We start from the raw sequence: 22,845 nt of genomic DNA on the forward strand, positions 1-22,845 counted from the left end.
CGTTTCTAATTTAGAATTACTCTATAAATTCTCTTGATTATTAGTTGATTAGCTGTTAAATTTTGTACTAAGACTATAAAAATTCATTATTAACAAGTAACAGAAGTAATTTTATGCAGAATTGTATTATGTGAAGGCTGCAGTCAGTCTTCTCCTACTAACATGGGTATACTTCAGCTCAACAGTTTGTAAAGTTATAATACTGATAAATATAAATCTAAAATAAAAAAGTACAGAACATTAGTTATTAAGCAACATAATTTTATAAACCTTACTGTATCATTGAAATATTAGTGGTCAAATATAACAAATGGAAGTGTAGGCTAAAAGTAAACCTTTCAAAAGGAAAACTTTGGGTTTTCTGTTTCAGTTTTCCTTTTGAAGGAGAGCTCTGAACAGAAATCAGTGTAACACTTACCTAACAGAGAGTGTGTCTGCTCCCAGGGATGCTCCAGATGCCTTTTATATTGCTTTGTAACTGTGCTGGGGGTCAGTAATTAGACAAATTAAACCCAACCGCTGATGACAGCTTATGACAGCAAACTTTCCACAGGAGCTGGAAGAGGTCCTGGATGACTGGACTAGCACAACATCTGGAAAATACTCCCATTAAGAAAAACGATTACAGAAAAAACTAAATAGGGACTTACTAGTCAAAACACATTTTGATTACCGAGTGAAGTGAACAAATTGTCCTGAATTCAGCTGGAAGGACTCAGAGCGTATTGCAGAGCAATAAAAAATTATCCCAGGCCAGTGCTGAGGGTTTTTTCTTTCCTGTCACACAGAGCTTAGGTGACAGTAGCCTGAAATTGTGCAGCTTTATCTGCTACTGATGGTGTATCTTCTCCAAAAAGCTGTGGGAGCTAATTCATACAGACAGAAGTAATTCACCAATCCTACACTGAATATGTAGTGCTTTTCCCTGAACTGAATGGAAATGTTGCCAAGGTGTTGGCTAGAAATCAAAGAATTTAGTCAAATCTCACATTTACTGAATGTGTGACACGTAACACACCAAAAATGAATGAAAGAGCCTTAAATTGTTTCAATGGTCTTTGTGTTTATTGGTTCCAGATCAAGGATACTGGAAGTGGTTCCTTGTAACTCCCAGAGCTAAAGGAGGTTTTAATTGAAACCTTTAATGATCCTGACTCGCAGGGCTTGGGAGAGAAACTGTATGAGAAATTGCACTAAAGGCCTGAGAACTTCCATATTTCTGTCTTATAATATTACTTGAATCCCAAATAGTTCTGTTAACCCAAAGTAATAGATATGACATAATATCTATTATCTATCCTATCCCAGCTGAGGACAGGAGTTAAAATGAGCACAGATCTCTTAAGGAAAGTAAAGAAGACACCTCTGAACAGGAGTGGGTTCAGGCATGTGCTTGAATGTGTCCCTCACTGGGTCCAATGACTGTGCAACTTTAGGGTTTTTATGCTAGATTTTCTTTCTAATTTTGTGTTATCACAACAGAGGCAGTTTCATTCAGCCTTTCTGCATTGTGTGCTTAATGGAGTACTTATTGCTCTACTTTTTGGAAAAGGGGAGACTCTGAGATTTCATGGAGTTTGTTCAAGGCAATATATAAATAAATGTATATTACATGTTTTATAATAAGAGTTGCAGTGCTGTCTTTAGTGGAGCTGAGTGTAAGCTTGATAAATAACACCAGGTTTGAGAAGAAAGGTACCTGTCTATAGGTATTTAAAGCCTGGAGAAGAAGTACTGTTTAGAGGAGATAAATAGGATCAACATGATGAGATGGCTTTCCTAGAAAAGTACTAAAATGCTTATAACTTAATTCATTTGTAATCTGATAAAGCAGATAATTTCTGACTACATTACTGAGTATATCCTTGCTTTGATATCCATGATATGGAGGAGACTTCTTGTCTCTTCCATCATTCCAGATCTGGTGCTACTGTGAGCCCCAGTTAATACTGGCTGGCTACCTGGGGTGAAAATATTTGTATAAAGTAGTAAATAAAAAGTGACAGAAGATCAAAAGTATTCTGTTAACACACCAGGACTGAAGTCATCCAAGGACAATTAGGTCCATACACAACTTGAAATATGGGTAGTCGTGACTGGCTGCTGCATTTATTGTGTTATGGATACGTTCATTTTGGTAGGGTGGTATTGGTTCATTTCTCTTGTGAATTAAGTTTTTGGGTTGTTAGAGGTGACATGGGGTTGCAGATTTTGAGTGACAGTAATTCCGTAAGTGGATCAATGGGAAGTGAGCAGCACTTAAGACACGTTTAAATTGTAGTGTCACAGCAGCATTGAGGTGGTGCCTTTGCGGGCACTGCACAGAGTGTGACCAGACACAGTCAGATGGGGCTGGACCCTGACCAGCTTCTGCTGCTCTCCCCTTTGTTTTCAGGCACAGACTTTGAAATCCTGCTTTAAATTATTCTGATGGATTCTGGGAGGTGGCAAGGAATACTCTCAGGGCACTGGTGCTGGGCAGAGTGTGCTCACTGCTGTTGTGCCAAGGTTAGTGTGCCAGGGAGAAGGGCCTTGAGAGGAACGGTGGAGCAGGGGCAGGTGGGGACACATCCCAACCATTTGTGGGTTGAGCTCCATCTGAAACAGAGCTACGACATAGGGAAAGCAACAAATGTCCCGTTTCCTTATTTTGATTTCAGCTGCATTTCGGGAAACAGGACTCACTACGTTCCTGATGAGTAAATAAGGATGCATGGCTTCACCAGCATTTTAATTTGTCTTGAAGTAGCACAAGGGACCTAATATTGTGGTTAGTCACTCCAACCAGAAAGAGAGAACCCTGTTTTTCATCTGATTTCATTGCTTCAGCTATCTCACCTGTATTTCCCAACTTCAGTAGCTGATTGCATTTTTCAAAAGAAAAGGGTAGAAAAGAAGCCTTTCCTTACAACCCCTGCTCTGTTTATGTCCTGAGATCATCCCAGTTACAGTCCTATTGCTGTTATTTTTGATTTCTGGGCTAACATTCCTTAAATTGAGGCCCATGACTTGGCTGTGCCTTTTCAGGCCTGGGCTTTTTCTGAAGCACATTGGTCAGTCCCATTTATGATGGTGGGTTTGGGGGGTGTTCATGTGCACTGGGATCACATGGAAAATGTGTGCCAGTGAAATCCCAGAAACCAGTTGTAGGGATAATGTGGGTGTGGTCTGACAGAGGCCCTGTTGCTTTTTCAGTCCCATCATTGACCCCCACTGTGAAACCATCAGTATCCTCAAAATATCCCTTAATTTTCCTGTGAAAACTAAGTTACCTTGGAGTGCTCTGGGTTCAGTTGGCTGTGAGATCTGCTAGGGTGTCCCAGAAGTGATACAGAGAAACTGAGCTGAGGAAAGGGAAGAGGTAGCTGGAGTAGTGTTGGCCTGTTAAACATTCACTGAGTAATGAACCTTACATCTTTAACTTTGCAGGAATCGTAGCAGGGATGTAACTGCAAGTTAAATGAGAGTGCTGGAAGCGTCATTTAATGAGTTACTAAGAAAAACAATCAAGAATCACAGATAATTTTTGGTCTTGCAGGAAGGACTGACACATTTTCAGGGTTATGGTCTTGAAGGGGCAAGAGAAGAGAATGATGTAGAGGAGGTAGAAGCCCTAATGTGGGAAGGGCATGGGATGGCAGTAAGTTTTTCTGGGACAACTGCTAATTGATCTAAGATGCTTCCTTGTGTTGCCTTCTACAGTTGGTTGTTTTTTACATGCACAACTGACTGCATTGTAGTGCCATATTTTATTTAATTGATTTAATTGTAACAAAAAAAAGTAAATTTTGAAGAGCACTTAAATATAGCGACTTTTCAGACCGAGGAATGTTAACACCATTGCTTTTCTTTGATTTATGAGTAGAAGTAGCATTGCAATGAGTTCTGTGGTAGCAAGGTGCTGTAATAAGGGTCAGATGGTCACATGCATCATCCAGTTGATGTAAATATAGATTTATTGTATTTACAATCCCTAAAAAGTTCAGAGAGTTGTATAATAGCAAGAAGTAGAGAGAAAAATCAGACTCAGGAAATACATTTGTCCTCTCAGAGATACCAGGTGAGCCCATCACAGTGAGTAGAAGATGAAGGATAGAATCTGCATGTTTGGGATATTTTTATAGTACTACCAAAATCAGTAGGAGAACTGTTTTTATTCCAGAAGAGCCTTTCAATTCAGTCCAGCTGTAGGGTATTACTGAGGATCTTGAAGAGCAGGAGGATGTATGGAACTGGACTTGTCTGGAGCCTTGACCCTACAATCATCACTTTATTGCTGTCATAATATTTCTCAGTGGGCCCTTATGAGCTCCTCTAAGAGAATTTTAAAGGTTTGCATCCCAAAGCTAGAGCATGGATTTATCTGAGCTAGACTGGAGTCTCATTTTATATGGAATCTGTGCTCTGATTCATACAACAGGGCAGATTTTAGTGACAGAAAGTTACAGGGGAAAATCTTTTGGAGGATGTCTGGCAGAACAAGACCTTACTAAATAGGAAATATTCAACTTCTCTTCCTTTCCCACTAATAGGAATCATTCCTCTCCTAATTTGGGCCTGGTAAAATGGGGTTTACTTTGGATCCAGATAGCCTGACAAAAAGTGACTACTGTTTCTTAAAAATGTCTCACTAAATGAAGTACATTCCACATTGTTTGTTCTTTTTTTCTCATACAGTGTATGGGCTAATTCTGCTGAATCATAGCTGGAAGAAAATCAAATTTAACTATAGGAAGAAAAAAAATCATACAAGATTTGATTAATGTGAAGGATGGCAGAGAATAAGAATAGAGAAAACGAACATGAGAAAGGTAAGAGCATGAATTTTTATATGTCTCTTTATAACATAAGAAACGATGAGTTAAACAAGAATTCTGAGTTAAACAGTAGTAGCTGAATTAGCACAGGCTAATTTGTGAATAAAAGATGCAGCAAATTCTTTCAGATTAGTTACTTCATTACCCCTTGGGGACAGTTAGAGACTCCCAGAAAGAGTCACCACTTTTTATATGGCTGACAAATAACACCCTCAGTTTGGCAAAATAGCAGTGAAAAGATGTCAGAGGGGGTTTTTTCAGACTTGGTATGAAGTAATTTTCTTGTAACATGAAGAATCATCTTTCTTAGACATCACACTCAGGCTACTATAAATAATCCTTTTAACACATTTTCAAGCTTTCATTTCGTACATATTTAAGGAAAAACTGTCTGTTTAAATGTGTATATTCAAGGGGGAAAACCTTTCTGGGTCACTATAATTGTACATCATGTACATCAAGTAGATTTTAATGTACAGAGCTCTGAGAAGATTAATTTTTTTTCTTTATTGGAACTTTGCTGCTGTTGCTTGACTTCAGAGTGAGAACTGAACAGTAACTTCTGGTGTGAATTCAACGGGAAGGTCTCAGAGGTTAAATAATAAGTTAATGTACAAAATCTCTCTTGGCAGTATTGAATACTGTATATTAGTGGTAGTGGAGAAAGCTTTGGGTAAAGCTGCCAGAGGCTTGTGGAAGCTGCTTTTTTCTTATTGAAAACACCTAGGTTTGATCATTCACGAGTTTACAGAAGTCTGAAATGTTCACTACTTCTGCCTATTAGGATTCTGTTGTTTAAAAGACACCTACAGTGAACAAGGGTTGCCTGGGTGTTTGGCAGAGTGAATTGTCTCAGCATGATAAATCCCCTTTCCTTTGGCAAAGCTAAAGGTATTTAAGACATGGAAAAATTCTCATTTCCCCTTCAGCTTCAGTGACCTTTGAAATAGTTGTATTCTCTTTTAGTGCTTTCAACGTGAACTCTGCCTCTGAGAAATCAGTTTTCTTCTCGATCCTCCCACAAGAGTTGCACAAGCACAGCGTGACTGCCCAGCTCAAAGCAGGGCACTGAGGCTCAGCAACCTGTTTGCAGTTTGAATATAGCAGGAATTTTCTGCCACCAAATAAAATGAGGAATGTCAATTGTTCAGCAAGGCTGTGGTCCATCAGACACTGTGCAGTGCTGATCTGAAACAGGAGTGATCTGCAGCAAAGGCAGGATCCTTGAGCTGATCTGCTGAGGCAATAATGAGGCAAAAAGAAATTTAAAACCCCAATTTAAGTTGTTTGCCATCCAAATACCTTTCTGCTATATCAGGAGATACTGGCCTCTGTCTATAATTAAGTCTGAGGTTAGAACAGAGCAGTAGGTTTTAGAAATCTCAAACTGAATGTCCACTTAATTAGCTGTTTCTCAGGGGCACAGGTAGCAGGGAGCATGGATGGAAGGAGCTCCCTTCTGGTAGGGAGTGAAGTTCTTTACCTCTCCTAAAAATTCTCCTTCACAGCATGGACTGCCATCATTAACAGCTATCCGGATTTGGGATCTCAATCAGTCCCCATGTTCCTCCTTGAGGCTGGGGTCAAGGTCAGGCTTTGGAAAGATGAGTCTTCAAGAGCTCTTGACATTTTACAAGTCCCAAGAGTTAAAAGGGGGCTGGCAGCTTTTCTGTTTAAATGATTCATCCCCCTTCTAGACTTCAAAATAGGTTCATGACTTGAATGAAAGTTAGATTATAGGACTAGTAATTCAACTTTGTGGTTTCCAGTTTTAGGGAGGGATCTGGCAGGGCCCCTTTAGGGATTGATCAATATACTGATTTACTAAGCATTTATTTGGGTTCAGAGTTAGGGCTTCTCATGTTGAAGCTCAGGTATTAGGAGGTTAAAAGGAGGGCTGAGGACTGATGAAGATCTTATATTCTGTGTTATTGGAGAAATTCATATCCAAAGGAAAACTCAGGGGTCCATTCTATTAAGATTTATGACTACATTCACTATATGCTTACTAATAGCACTTCATTAATGTTCAGTTTATGTTTCTGTCTATATTTTCAGATATTTGTGTGTTTCTGTTGCTTCCCATGTCCCTCACTCCCTGCAGAGACTGGCTTTGTTCTTGTAACTGAGGTTTGCCTGAGGATGTGAGCTGGAGGTACTATTTAGGCATCTACAGCTTTAAGAACCAAAAAATGTGGGCAGACATGACCCGAAGCCACATGTTTTACTTTTATAGAAGGATTAACCTCTGGCTATAAAGAAGATCGGATTTAGGTTTCAAGGATTTAACAATTCAGCACATCAATATATATGTTATCTGGGGACTTCAGAGGCGGGGTTAGAGTTAGGAGAAAGCTAATCTGGTACTTAAACTCAGGGCTAGAGGCTATAAATTAAGATTATGAAATTTGGAGCCCTCTCTGGTGTAGGCTCTGGGGTGAAGTTTGCAGATTTTCCACTGCTGACACATCTGTCCCTCAGTTTTAGCTGGGGATTGCCTTCGTGTTTGGAGTCTGAAGTCCCAGGACTCTGGTTTTCTGGTGTGCTTTACAGAGCTATAATTTACACTGATGTCAATCTTTGGCTGTAAATATGTAAAGTTTAAGTATGTAATAGTATTTATTACTGCACAGATGGGTATGTTACAGTCTGGTTTAATGGTTAGGAAATCACAGTGCCAGAGACCATTTTATTGATTGCTGTTATTGGTATTACTTATCCTTCCCAGGGCTTAGACTAAACCCATCACAAAGTGTAACCTTAACAAGAGCCAGCAAATCCCTGTAATGTTCCCAGAAAAAGAAAGCAGAAGCATCTTTCCATCCCAACTCCCTCACCCCCTGTGCAAGATATGCACATGCTGCATGTCTAGGCAGTGGAAGGGCTCCCAGTGCTGTGCTCTGGGACATAATTAATCTCCAGTTAGCAACAGGAAGAGACCTGTTTCTCTTCCCCAAGGCCCAGGTGGAGGTGCAGCTACATCTGACAGGTCTGTGCACCTCAGTGGGCATCACTGTGAAAGGATGAGGGACAGGGCACCAAAGTCTGGCAACAGATTCCTGTGTTTTCTCTAACCTCCATCTGAGGATGAATCAGCAGCTCACTGTCACCAAACATGGCCTGCTCTGGTTCTGGCACAGTGTTCTCTTTAACTCAGCTTTTTGAGGGACTCTGAGGTGTTTAATGAGGACTGCAAGTAGAAGAAAATCTCTCCAGTGTAGAGAATCGAGGATTTTACATCACTCCCTGAAGGGGTGACAGGTTTATAGATAATACCTGCCTGCAATAAAAGCCTAGTTACAAAAAATTGCTTATTTGCCTTGACTGGACTGTGAGGATTCCCTTTCTAGCATAGACTGGAAAGAATCTCTTCTCTTTTTTCCCCAAAAAAGTTAGAACAGGCTTTGGAAGTTGGATTCTGGAGCAAGGAAGGAGGTGCATTTGCAAGGGGGATGCCAGGAGAGGTGTTTAAGGGAAGTAGCAGGTCACCCTTAGAAACTTCTGTTCTTCCACAGACAGTCTCATTCATGGCTTTTCTGCCCCTGACAGAGTATTCTTTTGCAGGGTCTCCTGGGCTGGACACTCCTAAGTTGGCAGCCAGTATCTTCTTTTCATATGTGGCTGTGTCAGCCAGTGTTCCTGAGTACATCAGGTTTTTCAATTACAATTTTTCATAATTTGCATCATAACCAGGGTCTGTTAGGTGCTTTTCAGAACAAACAAGAAAAAGTCCTCACCCTGTGGATGTAACAATCTAATTTTTCACACATCAGCATCAGAGACATGTCTGGAGGATGGGACTTTTTACAGGCAGCCTTCTTTTATTCTCTTCAGAATGAGTCATATGTTTTTGTGAGCAAAGCAGTGGGTTTGAGGATGAAAATCATGAATAATGCACCACCCTTAAGACAATTCTACTCCAGAAGGATTGGGCTCAGGGAATTGTCAACATCCTTTGCTCAAAGTCAGTTTTCAGAAAATAAGAGAAAATCCTGGGGATGCTGGTAAAGAATATGGGTTGACATAAAAATACTTCTACAAGAAAACACCATTTCTCCTGTGTTTGTGGGTGCTGGGCCTGAGAAACAAATTTAATACAGGCTCGGTCAGACTGGAAAGAAAAGAATTTGCATAATCATAATAATATATAATCACTGTGCTGCTTAAAAGACATCCTGTCATTAACAAAGTGGCATACTGTGAATTGTTCCCTCTTCTGCTGAGGAGGGAAAACCTTGAGCATGGAGTGAGTGTAGGTGTGTGTGCTGAAATATTGACAAGGGACGTTACAGCCCCTGCTCTGCCTGTGCTCCAGTGAGTGATCAAACCAATTATTGCAGCTGTCAAATCCAGGACATGAGACATGAACAGGATGGACAGACATTTTATGGGAAAGCTCAGTGTAACAGATGCCAAACCCAACTCCTGTGGGAGCTCAGGGACGACATCACGAAGTGAAATAACAGTGAGAACTCTCAGATGAATGTGGGGGCCTCATGAGGACAATCAGCCCAGAGAAAGATGCTACAATGGTCATTTCTTGGTCACCTGATCATCAGTTCTTGGTAGTTCTGAACCCACTGAAAGGAAAATGAGTTGGAAAGGGAAGCAGCTTGCTTAGCCTTTCATGCCAAGCTCAATGGAAATTCAGATCTCTTGATGTTTTAATTCATTTTTTTCCTTTATTCTTCTTGTCAGAAGAAGAATGGCCCTGCTATGCCACAAGTAGGCACAGCAAGTATCTAAGAACACAGCATGTATTTCAATTAAGGGTATGCCACAAACAAGTCTTTTTAGGAGAACAGCAACTCCTTCTGAATGTTTATCTTAACTTTTACGTTAAAGTAATTTCATGTAAGTGTGATATGAACTCCACACCTTCAAAATGATCTTCAGAATCCTTGGAGTTGACATCCAGTAACAGGAAGAATTATTAGGAGAGGGGTAAGGATGGAGAAGCTGAAGCAATGGGACTGCAGACAGTCTGTCAAATTCTGGGAAATTGTTTTCAGAATGCCCTGGAAAATGCAACTTGGGTTAGCAGATAAAGAAGGAGTTCCTGTGAAGGAGGAGTATTTAAACTAAATGAACCTGTTCTCATGTGGAATTAATTATAAGATGTGTTTAAACTAGGAAGTTGTAAACTGCTCCTCACATTTTGGGCAGAAGTTTGTGACCTTTTCAGTTGGGTTATTGTGCTGCATACTCTTATCTGTTTCTATGAATTTTTTTAGCTCCATTGAGTCTAGAGAAAGATAAATTTGTGACTTTTGCTTGAGTAAAATTAGTTTTACAAGCAAAGTGTTTAAGAAACAAATATTTAAATTCCAAATCCATTTGATGCTTACTCTTAATGCATGACAGTGACTTTTCTATCCAAATACTGGAGTTGTGAGAATAGGACAGGTTAAAGGGTTATATTTCTGTAAAATTCAGAGTAATATATAGGATATTTTTCCAAGCTTATGGCACTTTCTGTAAGGAAGACAGAACAAATTTGCACATTATTCAACCTCTGATGAAGCTCAAACACTTATTCCTAGAAGTACATTGCAAAAGAATGTGTAAATATAGTGCCTAATTTGCAGAGTGAGGAACAAAGAGGAAAACTCAGTTATTTGCAGTGCTTCATAAATATTTCATTTAGGACCTTGCAACAAATAATTACTAAATTATCCTATTTCCATCAGTAAAATATATACCTAAAATAATAGGTGTTATTGTCATGTATTCCAGCCTACTATCTTTTAGTGAAAAACCACAAAACATCCAAGCATTTTTTTTCCCCTCTGTGTATAATAAATTTTAACTTTGCAATGCTTTTAAATTCCCAGGAACTTCACAGAAAATAAGTAGGTTCAGAATATATACAAACACTGAAGGTTTATTGAGATCATTGTGGTGGTTCTTTCTGGTATTTTTGATGAGGGAAGCAGGAAGGACAGCCTGGCACTGGGACCTGACTCTCCTGGTTTTCGGTGGTGTGGATATGGGATGAGCCCTTCTGTTTGCCCTCAGTTTGCTGGAATACATGGGGATGGTGGTGCTGGTTGCCTTGTGTTTTAACCAGCTGCATTATTAGACCCAGTGGCAAATTGAACCAGTTCAGGTGAACTTTAAATGCCACGTTAAGGAGAAGCTGAGCAGGAGGGAGGTTGGACCTGGAGCAGTGAAGGTCAAGGAGAGCCTGTCAGCAGAGACTGAGCGGCTCTGGGAGCACAGATGAATCCCTCAGTGTTGGTGGAGATGATGTAGTGGTTTGTTTAGCCAGTGTTGATGGGAATGGGCTGGGCTGCAGACACAGGATGGCAGAGAAGTAGAATTTGGCCTCAGTGACCAGCTACCAAACTGTAGGAGCAGGGACTGCCTGGAATACTCAGTCATGGAGGGAGCGGGAATGGCTCTCACTGCCAGCAGATAGGCTCGTGTGTTTTTGTCTTTGGGAATCCTGAGGGGCTGGGGGAGATGGCTGTGGAATGTGCAAAGATTGCAGAGTTTGGCACCGTTTGCAGGTGGATGTTACACTCATAACATTCTGTTCCAGGGCTCTGGCTGGGGCTGATGACTCCGCGTTACCTCATGGTAACGCCCTGGTGAAATGCTCCTCGGGGCTCGGGTTACTCACTGAACTCAACTGTATGGCCAGATAAAACTTCACCATTACTGGGACACACTGCTGAAAGTTTTCTAGTGACATTTAGACCAGCACAGTTCAGAAATTCAGGGCCTGAATTCAGTGAAAGTGGAGAAAGTAGTCTAAAAATATTAACTGAGCCCCATGGTCTGATAGGGAATATTGTGAGTGTTGCTGTCTGTGCTGAAGGCACTGAGGGTACTGACACTAAGACAGATGCAAAGAGAGGCTGCAATAATAAATAAAGCAATGGAAAGATGCAAGAGTAAAGCATAGAGAGGTTTAGTTTGCTAATTCCAGCAACAGATGGCTTTGATTTCTGTGTGTAAATACCTCCAGGCATCGATCTGGGGGACTGAAAGAGAATTATTTAAACTTTTAGTTTAATAAAACCTTTAGCAACAGCAGACAAAAGTCAAATAGTTTTAAGCAGTTTTTAAGAAAGATTATGCTAGAGTAAGGTTCTTAAGCATTGTATCACTGAGGTTTTGAAACAGCTTTCTGACCAAATGAGCTTTGAGATGGAGTTGGATGCAGTTTTGAACGAGGTGGGAGAAGGATCTCAGTGAGGCAGGAGTTCCTTCCCTGGCTCTCCTCAGTCACTGGAGGAGAACAGTCCAGTGGAGGCTGTGGCACTGCCCTGGTGTGATTTTGGAAGGCTGTTACTGTAGGGCAGCAGGGCAGGACAGTCGTTCTGGAGACGTTACTTCACCGTAGCTGGGTCTGATCTGTGTCCGTGTCCTGAGCCGGGTATCGCAGCCGTCTGTTGAAGAGTCTTATTTGGGCAGGCAGGAGAACTTTGCCATGACATAATTACATGGAGAGGTGACAACAGTCATTTCCTGGGGCTGGGGCACAATCACCAATGGCCCCAGTGTTTCCCTTCAGTCCTTCTGCGGGGGGTAGTCACATCTTTCTCAGTGGTTTGGGGTACCCGGGATGAGGGAGGAGAACTCCTCAGTCGCTCCTCTGAAATTTGTCCTTCCACCTCTGTGAACCCTCTGCTTCACTTACTGGCTTCTCTTGCTAATTGTGAAATTTAAGCAAGTTTTGTTGAGAATAAGAGTATGAAAACCCATCACAGTAGTCATAAAAGATAAAGTGTGTAGCACCTGCAGCTTTCTGTGTCATATGAAGTTGTGAAAAATATTCATTCCCGCTTCTCGACAGTTTCCCAACTAGTGGTTTGTTGCTTTGGTTTGGGTTTTTTTCATATCAGGAGGAATGTTTAAGTAGATTATTATTGCTGCTGTTAGAGCATCTTGATCACAGTACCAGGCTGTCTTTGAAACCAAAGCTAAAAATTTAAACTTGTATCTTAATGAAAAGATGATCTCTCTGAAAAAATATCTCCCTGAAACATCAGTTTAGATTAATATAAAATAATTTAAAAGCAGTAAAATCACATCACTAAATAGTGAAGAGTGAGAAAGTGTAAATATTTGCCATTAGTTCCTCCTTGTAACTGTTGACTGACAGGAAATATTTGTATTGACCTAACCATAAATCATGTTATGGTCATGTTCCTTTAGTCCATTCCAACTTTGTATTTGTTAATGAAAGCTGTTTAATTTAATCCTCTCACCCTTAACTGTCCTCAGTTAATCTATGAGCAGTCACTTGGACAGCAAAGGACCATGATAAATCTGCAGGTTTTGCTCCATCTTGCTTTTTCCTTTCTTTTCCCCCCTGTGAACATCAGGCATGTTCCCCCTCTGGGACCTTTGGCTTCTGCCAGGACAGTAGTTTGCTTGTGATTCATATGTGAGCTTCAGAAAATATGGGCACTGGGTGATGATTTCAGGGATATGATGTTACTTCCATCCTTTTTACATTTGGTGATCACTGTGTCCTGGCATAATATTAAAGACCATTGCAAATAACACCTTAGTTGGAGTGATTACTCTTGCACAAGACTGTCTGGCAGATTGCAGACCTTTACCAGATGTTCTGATTTACAAGTCCTGTTGTTCATCTTATTAAATTTTGTTTAAATAGAACCAAACCATCTTAAAAATAACAACCACTGCACAATAGGTGACTGCAAACAAGGTTTTCTTTACTTACAAAGTACCTATGGAAAACTGGAGTAGAAAATCAACTGATAACTGTCATATCAGTGCTGCTACTGGCAGCAGAAACGACAATTTTTAAATATTTGATTGTTTTGTTGTTGCAATACATCAGATTTAATCTAAAAACAATATATATTGTTGTCTTCTGAGAACATCTAGCAAACAGAAAAGAGCCATGTATCCTGGGACCAATTCAGGAAGCAATGGTTAATTTTCACTTCAGAGTCTCTCAAGGGGATCTACAGCTGGAACAGGGACAAAATTGGACATGATACTCAAGGTGAAATTGTATAAAAACTAATAAAAAATGAAACTAAATACATGGCATGTCTTGCATGTAATGCTTTTGGCAGGTACCTGTAGGAATATTTCCCACCTCTGTGTGAAAACATTAACTCTTGCTTTATATATATATATATATATATAGTTAATATAACCTAATTTCTGCTGGCAGTTTCTAAATATTAAGAGTGCATATTCCTTCCATGATTGACACAGTACTGAAAAAACTAGAATCTCACTCCAGAAGCTCAGAATTGAGGTCAAACCTGTAACTGAAGGCGTGCTTGCTAAGTAGCAGAGCTTTTTGATGCTCTCTGTGTGTTCTGCTCTCCTCAGAAAAGTCATAACAAAAGAGCAAAATCTCAAATATATTTACAAAAAATTCCCGTCCATGGTTTCAGCAGGTATGGACTTAAATTCTGGTTTCTGAGTTGAAGTTGTCCTGGTGTGCTGTGAGAAAAAATTGGAAAAACAACTCAGTAACCAATCTTTTCATAAGGCAAATAATCATAAAAGTGCTGTTTGCCAAAGTGATGTTACACTGGAAGGTGTTTCATACCTTCCAAAACCAATTTTTTAGATAACTTGTACAGAAAAGGTGTTGGACTCCTTTCCTGTGTTCCTGCATTTCACTATCTTTGTTGTGTTTTATCTCTGGTGACACCCTCACAGAGGAGCACTCTGGGGAAAGAGCTCAAGAGCAAAATGAAGTGAAGTGATTCTGTGTGAGGAGGAAACTCCTGCCAAGGGAAAAGGTCAATTTGAGAGGAAGAGCAAACATACTTGGAAGTCTAGCAAGGCTGATTCTTGGCAGTAAAGGAAAGCTGGAGAGGGCTTGAAAGTAAAGAAGTAGCTGCTTATGTTATTAGACTAAGATAGAGGTGTTTGTAGCAGCAATCAGTTACTGTGAGAGGGGAAAAAGGATTTGCTGCGGTTGTCACCATCATTAAGAGGGGGCTGAGAGGTTGATGCTCAGGCACATAAAGCTCTGACTTTGGGTTCAGTGTAATTGAGACCAAATGGCCAATTTGAAGATGTCTGTGTTGTGTATCTGAGTATCAGAAGGCACAAAGGCTGGAGGAAAAGCCAGCGGGAGAGTTTCGGGTTTGCCAGGTGGAGCAGACATCAAGTCATCCACCATGGGGTGTCAACCTGAGATTTATTCTTGCTGGAAGAACAGGTTAGGGGGTTTTTCTCAGCTCAGCTTTAGGTGGTCAAGGGACTTTGTCAAAATGCTATCAATGTTTGCATCTTCCATTTCTACGACTGTCTTTGCTGGAAAACAGAGCAGGCCCTGGCACTGAGGGGTATTGTTGAGCATGGAATAAATCAATTTAGAAACTGTGACAGGCTGTGTAAGAGGCCCCAAGTAAAATCCTGCCTTGTGGGAGACAGTACAGCTCATAACACAACACATAGTACAGCCAGAGTGCTGTGTCACCCCTGCAAAGACTTGTAAAAATGGTCAGTTAACTCACATGGCTGTGGATCGTGATATGTCTCAGACTTTAGTGTGGCTGTTTATGCTCGAGATTCAGTGACTGTTATTTCTTTTATTTCTCTTATTTCTGTTTGTTTCTGTTATTTCTATATTTTTTCTAGCACACAAGGTGAGAACAAAACCAGTGCTATGTGATTTATTTAGATAATACTAAATATATAATGTTTATAAACAGGGGCTAGTCTGACAGTGCTGAACTTCACTGCTGAACCTGCCTGCTCACAAAACCCCTTTACTTCTCCAAAAAGCTGCTTCTCAGCTAAATGAAGACTGTTTTCACTGGCTGCTCTTTCAGTTGTGGTAATTGGTTCTGCTGCAATATATCCTTTTTGTCATGTTTATCATTTTCAGATCTCTATCAGGAAAATTCTTTTTACATCAGCTTTAAATAAAACTTAACTTTTGGTATTACTCTTAGCATCTGCTGAGAAATTTTATATGATTAAGAGATATTTTGATTAGCTGAGGTGTCCAATTTGAAGGTAGTCAGGGGTTGTGACTGGCTTTCCTTTGCTGTGGTCCTTCAGTAATCACTGATGGCTCTTTGCTGGTCTGTAGTAAAGCTACTACAGATGGTAAAAACACCATGATATTCCCCCTCTGTGCGCTTGGGTTGGTGAGCACAAACCCCTTCTGTGCTACAGCCTCATCTGTTAAAGGACAGCATTGTTTATGCATCCAAAGAATTTTCAAAACATGAGCTGAGGAACTTTAGCAGTAATATTTTGGCACTGGCTTTGCAGGGTTACACCCAATTTGAGGTTCTCTATCAGTCTCCACATCGCTGAGAGCACTGCAGAGGCACCAGTGAGCAAACCACCAGTGCTTCCTTTCCAGCAAGGTCAGAGCAGCTGAGAACAGCACACTGACCTGTAAATAGTAAAACATTGGAGGCTGCTGAGGTAATTCTGCCAGCAGACGGGGACGAGGAAGGATGAGACGGATGAAGGATGAACACATTTGATGTAATCACGGTTATTTGCCAGGCTTGTGTTCAAAGTCCAGCTCCTTTAAGTGGAAGAAAGATAGAAGAGGTCTTGTTGCAGATTTTTCAGCCCATCTCCTGCCCATAAGCTCTCGAGCATTTAGGATTTGCCCACAGGTGTTGAACTGCCAGGACTTCTCTGCAGGAACCCTGCAGGTCTGGTGCAAGGGAGCTTTGCCCTCCCCAGCTTATCCTAAGGCTCCTGTGCTCCCTTCAGTGTGTGTTCTGAGTGTTGCTTTCTCATGGTAGTTTTGTTTCTTCCATTTCAGTCACTCACAGGGTGGCACCAGAGCGCTCTGCATTTTCCTCTCCAGACGTGGAGAAGTTCAGTTGGTTCTGTTGGATTTGGGAATCCATCCTTCTTCCAGCTTTCCTTTTCAGACCTACAGCATCAGATCCCAGGGGCTGCCCAGCTAAATCCTGTGGAGGCCGTTAGAGAGAGGAACCTGGACAGTGGTAACTGGGGATACTCACAGGAGTATTTCCTTCAGGGATGGGTTTTGCCTCTGTAGCTGGAGACCCCAGACTGGATATGCTCCTTTTTTGAAGCTTTTACACACCTTTGTTTGCCAGGCTGTGCTGCAGTTTTGATTAGCCAGAGAGATGGGCCTTGCTTTAACGATGGGCTGGACTGTACCTGTGCAGTCAGACCTCTTGGCACCTCTGAGGTGCTCTCTTGAGACCCTTCTTGTGATCTGAGCAGGAGGGCAGGACTGTGCTTTGTGGGACTGGGCCTGCTGCTCAGCGAGCTGTTAAAAGGTTTGGAGGGGGGCTTGGCTGGGTCCTTGGCTGGCTGACCGCCCTGAATTCCAGGTGAGCTCTGCACATCAGATGTGCTGGTGCTTTTCCATAGACTGTATACATATATATTTATTTATTGTGCTTGGCAGATATTCTACTCAAGGTGTCTTCTCTTGACCTGTATGTAAATGAGTCTGTAACTTCAAGTGGGATGAGAAGCTGTTATTAGGGAAGCCATTTCAGCTACTTAGTGAAGCTATCAAGAACCACAGGAGCTGTGCAATCCTCACTCCTGTGTGCTAGTTCTTCCCATTTTAGGAGAAATCTTTCTAATGCAATGCTATATATATATCTTTTAAAAAACACCTTTTGCTTCTTACACATTTTGTCCAAGAAATTAGTGAACTTGGTCTCAAAATTACCCGTTTTATAGCCCTTGCATAGGGTGAAAAATCTGCTGAGGGTGTCTTCTCCTTGCAGCAATTGCACATCATCACTTCAGAGCACTTCTTAACCTTTGCTCTGTAATCTGAACAGCCTCTTGGCTTGGTGGTGTTTCTGATGCCCCCATCATTTGGCTGTTCATACATTATCATTGGAATCTGTGTGTTTAAAGAACAATTCTTTTTATCCGTATTATCTGCAAGTAAGTATTTTTCCCTTTCTAATACTAAATGTATCGAAGCAGAGAATCTGGCACCAGTTGTGGGTGGAAGATGTGGAATAGCTGAACCCAATGATCTGAGAAGTGATTGGAGCCGAGTTAGTGTGTCCAGACATGCAAATGTGTTTATAAAAGCCTCCACCAGTTAGGGATTCACATTCACTTCCCAGGGCATGGCTGTGGATACACTTTGGATGTGGAGTTTATTAGTGCAACACTGCTGGAGGTGTGATCCCTAACACCCACTGAGCTCTGGCCATCAGCTGCCACTCTCTGGTGTTTCCTTTCTGTTTCAGCTCACACCCAGAAACCACCCTGTGCCTCAAGTTTGTCCAGGGATACAAAGGGCAAATAAAGCCATGGTGTCCTTGAAGCAACAGCTCCACATGATTGGAGAACTTCTGTGTATGCAAGAGTTGGAACTGTCTCTGATTTCCCAGCAGGAAATACAGCTGCACTTCAGCAAGTCACTGAGGCTCTTCAGCATCAATGAACGTTGGTGAGGAAGATGTTTGAGGTTTCCAGACTCCAGGGTGGTGCTGAGTGACGGCCGATGGTACCGGTGGGTTTTGTCCCCAGTCAGAATCTCTGCTGAAGCAAAGGCCGAAGGCCAGAAGGCTGAAGGAGCCAGAAACAAAGCACAGCCCTGCCCAGCAGCCCTCGCCCATCCACACATCTGTACATCCCAGGATCCCGGCAGGGATAACTGGAAATGTGCCAGGTGGCTTCTTTTCATCCCCCTCGCCCGGCGTGTCCTGTTCCGCCCGTGTGCGCCTGCGGAGCAGGCCTTGGATTGCGCCAACCCCACCACCTAATCCAGGGATTTCAGAGGTTGGGCCGTGCCAAGTTTTGTATTGGCAGCAGCCTGGATTGGAGCTGCCAGACTAGAAATGCCTCTGAAGTCAAAGGGTAGCAGATCTCCCCCTCAGACCCCAGGACAGAGTCCTGCCTGGAAGCCACAACCAGTGGAGCGCTGACGGCAGCGTTACTCACCATCCGGCTCTGCTCCTGCTGTCTGGGCCTTACTTGGCAGTGCTTTCCTCAGTCAACACGCTGCTCTGGTCTGTCCTGAGCATCCTTCTCACCTGGGAACTGTTTTCCCTTTAACCCACAGGGCTGTGCATCCAGCATGGATCGTTACTGTGCCCACTTCTGTAGCTTTTACTCAGCTGGTGTGAAGGAAAACCAAACCTCAGTGGATTTCCTCTCCAAGGGATGGGCAAGCTGGATCCCTACAGGTGTGTTGGGATATTCCTTGCTGGCCTCTGGTTCCTGGAGATCTGCCATGTGCCTCACTTGCCCAACCACCAGAGGTACAGAAACCTGATGGTGTATTGTGGTCACCTTTTAACAGGTAGTGGGTGTGTATTTCTATTCTCACTGCCTGATTGGCCCTGGTTCATCCCTTTCCCTTTTCCCTGCCTTATTTCTCGTCCTAAACTTAGATTTGGAAGGATCACAGTACTTTTTTGTTGCCAAGTGCTTATTTTAGCATGTAGTTTCCTTCAGGCTTTATTAAGAAGGAGTGTTTTGTGGAAGGAAAATGGATCTGATTGTACTCTGGCAAGGCTGGGATGTAGCAGGATTTTTTTTCTGAATACAGGCACGGGCTGAGTGTCTCAGGCATTGCTGCAGCACCAGTACCTAAGGCAGCCCACCAGGGTGAGCTCCAGAGACTGCTGTGCCCAGCTGCTGGAATGCCACCAGCTGTCACACTGACACCACCAGGAATACAGATTGATCTCCGCAGGGGATAGCGCGCTTTTGCCATCTTTCCCAGGGTGTGTTTGATCTCGATAGTGTTGTTAATTAATGTTGCCAGTTTGTTGCCTGGGTGAGGCCCAGGACAGAGGAGGAGCCATTGTCACAGTGCTGTGTTTCAGGGCACGGTGCAGAGAAATGCCCGCCCAGGAAACCCAATGACAGTGGAACAGGAGGCCCTACAGAAGGAGAGGGAGCACTGAGCATTAACTGTGTGTTCAGCACATCTCTGAACTACTCCCACAATTGCTCTCCCTAGGACCTCCTTTTGAACTATTTGGTGTAGTTGGTTTTCCTTTGTAATAAGCTTCAGATTCTCATATACTCATATGGTAAGTGTTAGGGATTCAAGCCATGTTAGTGCTGGCTCTGGGATAAGGTAGGTATTTGCAGAGGACCTTTTGCTCCTTCTGGAGAGACATCATATCTGTGATTTAACTACTAACAGGGTTCCTAGTTCTTTACCTGGGGCCTTTCACCACTGCCTCCCAAATGCAAATCACCCCCTCTCCTTCCACAGTGGTTTCCAGGTCTCTGCCCTCATGTTGGTACTGACCAGGGCTCTGTTCCTCAAGCTGAACAATGAACAGACCTTTAACTATGGTCATTAATGGCCAACATTCTTCCATTCAGTCCTGAATTATATACACAATGTTTAAGGCCAGAAGTTCCCTTTCAGCATCACAGGGGTAGTCTGGACTGTACCTGCAGGCAGAGTTAGTCAAATTAACTGTTTGCATGTTCTCCATCCCAATTTTCACCTGCATTTCCTTTTGTATAGAATTTGATATAGGTTTGTTCCTGACAGAGGGCATTTGCAAATTTCTTGTGATAAATGATATGGTGACCAAATCAGCCTTCCATGGGACTGCAGGAACCTTTCACAGTGCAAATACTGCTGCAGACTAATGACAAAGTGACTGTACAGCCCTTAGCCACTGAAAATTGCATCCAAGGTTTGGTCAGCCTTACCTAAATGGTAATAAACACAGTAGAATATTTGTTATATTTATGAAATTTAAAATTTGCATTTATGGGCACATGAACACATACTAACCTGTCTCTTGCCTCTCAGCTTCAACCAGAAAAACTAATAATAAACAGCAGCCTTTCCAGCCTGTTTGCAACTGGGTCAGGGAGCTTGTGGAGGTAGAGTTGCTCTGATATTTAACTACCATGTCTGCAATTCTTCTAAGAGAGCAGAAGAGAAATTCATAACACAGATCAAGGTCCAAGGAAGAGAAAGGGAACAAAGAGCAAGGTTAGGGGAAAATTGGTGGATCTTTCACTGGAGATAATATTATTCAATAATACACACAAAACACTATTGGGAAACAATTTGTCCCGGGGCTAAAAATATTCTTTAATGCTGGTGATAATCTCTTCTATCCCTGAGTGCCAGGAAGAGGGAAAACAGCTGGAGCTCCTCCCTGGTTTTGGGCACGATACCTTCTGCACTCTCCCCTGGCACTCAAGGAAAGGGCTTTACAAAGGGGAAGGAATTTTTTCAAAGATAATAACTCCCCAGTCTCAAAGGTAATGGGAACCTTTATTTTGATTATTTTCATTGCATGACATTGTCCTTTTATGCAAACTTAACTGTAAACACTCTTGAGATACTGCATAGAAAATACACATAGGAAAAAACACATCATATTACATGTCCATAAAAATAGAATACATCTTGGCAAAATTACCTGTCAGTGTATTGACATTATTGAACCAAATTACACCACCTTGGGAGAAAAATGTTCCATGTGCGTAAAAACCCAGCACCTTGACTGAGTTGGGAGTACTGCAATGGGTTAAATAAATGGCAGAGTAAAAAACTTATAAATACCTGCTGGATAAAGTACAAGTAGCCACGTTGGTTTTTTTCTTCCAAAAAATAGTGACATCTCTACACTTGCATGGAACCCAAAGGTACCAGTTCCAACTCTCCTGTAGATTTGTTGGCTGAAAACAGCTTTAGTATCATTTGTTTCAGCGTTTGCAATCCCTGGGCCGTGGCATTTGGTGGTTTTAAGCACACAACACAGTACAGCACAGCCCTAATTCTATTGGGTGTTGAGAAGGAAAAACCTAATAGATATAAATGTAAAACACTTTGCAACCTTTAAAACCTTTAAATGCAGACCACTTGTTTCTTCTGGTCAGCTTTTCTCAGTTGCTTTCAATGGTGAGGCTGCTCCTTCCTTCCTGCTTTGACCACGTGGATTTTCCCTGCTGGTTTTCAGAACGTACTGTGGAAAATGACTACTCCAGTGTAATAATAAAGCAAGTGGTAACAGGTCCCTCAAACCCACGAATTTTCCTCTTGAACTGGAACAATGGGCCCTGGTGGGGCAGCCTCTGGGAAGGAGCAGAGCGTGGCCCCCTTGAAGTGGCGCGGTGCCCAGCGTGGCCCAGGTGTCAGAGGGGGAGGCGGACACGGCGATGTACACGATGAAGGTGGTCCTGGTACTCGAGGCTGCCGTCGGCGCCGTAGGACAGGGCCCTCACCCCCATGCGGTACGTCCGGGCTCGCGCAGCCGCCCGCGTGAACACCACGCCCTTGAGGTTCTCGTCCCCCGCAGGGCGAACGGCACGGCCGGGTCCTCCTCGGCCATGGAGAAGGTGGTGCGCGGGTGCACCACCCGCTCGTGGTGTAGGCCACCAGCCGATCAGGTCCTGCCCCCCCGCGATGCCGAAGGGCAGCGACAGCAGCTTGTACTCCAGGGCGTAGGTGCTCAGGTCACACTCCAGGTCTTGGCCGGGCAGCTCTTGAGACAGAACCTGGGAAGAAGCAAAGACTTTAGCTCGGGGCAAGGCACAATCCTCAGTGCTGCAACAGGTCTTAGAGGAGAAATTTCTCCCTGCTGAGATTAAAACTTCTCTGTCAAGTGCTCATCTCCTCCTTCATCCATTGTTTCCTTTAAAGCTACAGCCCCTTTACTGTTCCCATTTTCCCTCAATAGGATCACCTCAGAAACACACTGGCTACGTTGTCATCAAAGTCAGGCGTGTGTTTAGTGACCACACTCTTAAACAGTAGAGCAGGTGAGCTGGTTTAAATGTCCGGGAGCTCCATTTGAGGTGCTGTCTGTAGATCTTAAAGAATTTGGATGAAGGGCAGAGTAATTCTACTTCTACTAATCAAACTTCAAAATAGGAGAACTTTGCTAGTGCTGCTTCATCAGTGCAAACAAACACAGGGTCAAAGGACGTGACCCGCGTCTCTTTTAAATGTCACTGCAGTTGAGTTTGATCCCAAAGATGGTTTCTGACTATGAATCAGCTATTTCTTTGAGTATGTTAAAAGACTAAAAGCAATTAATGTGTTGGGGTTTTTTTCCAGAAAGGGCAACAAAAACTTATCAGGAACTGTAGCATTATTTTTCACTAA

The 22,845-nt window shown here is 42.4% G+C and overlaps 1 protein-coding gene across 1 annotated transcript in view; it reads right to left on the reverse strand.

Moving 5' to 3' along the window:
- Window positions 1-20,990: 20,990 nt before the first annotated feature.
- HMCN1 (hemicentin 1) overlaps window positions 20,991-22,845 on the reverse strand; it is a 162,819-nt gene continuing 160,964 nt past the window's right edge. The window contains 5 exon segments of the mRNA XM_032697092.1: window positions 20,991-21,919; window positions 21,921-22,028; window positions 22,031-22,121; window positions 22,123-22,210; window positions 22,213-22,235. Coding sequence (XP_032552983.1) covers window positions 21,614-21,919; window positions 21,921-22,028; window positions 22,031-22,121; window positions 22,123-22,210; window positions 22,213-22,235 — 616 coding nt within the window. The 3' untranslated portion in view covers window positions 20,991-21,613.

This window comes from Chiroxiphia lanceolata, chromosome 9 (genome assembly GCF_009829145.1).
Source record: "Chiroxiphia lanceolata isolate bChiLan1 chromosome 9, bChiLan1.pri, whole genome shotgun sequence".
NCBI lineage: Eukaryota > Metazoa > Chordata > Aves > Passeriformes > Pipridae > Chiroxiphia > Chiroxiphia lanceolata.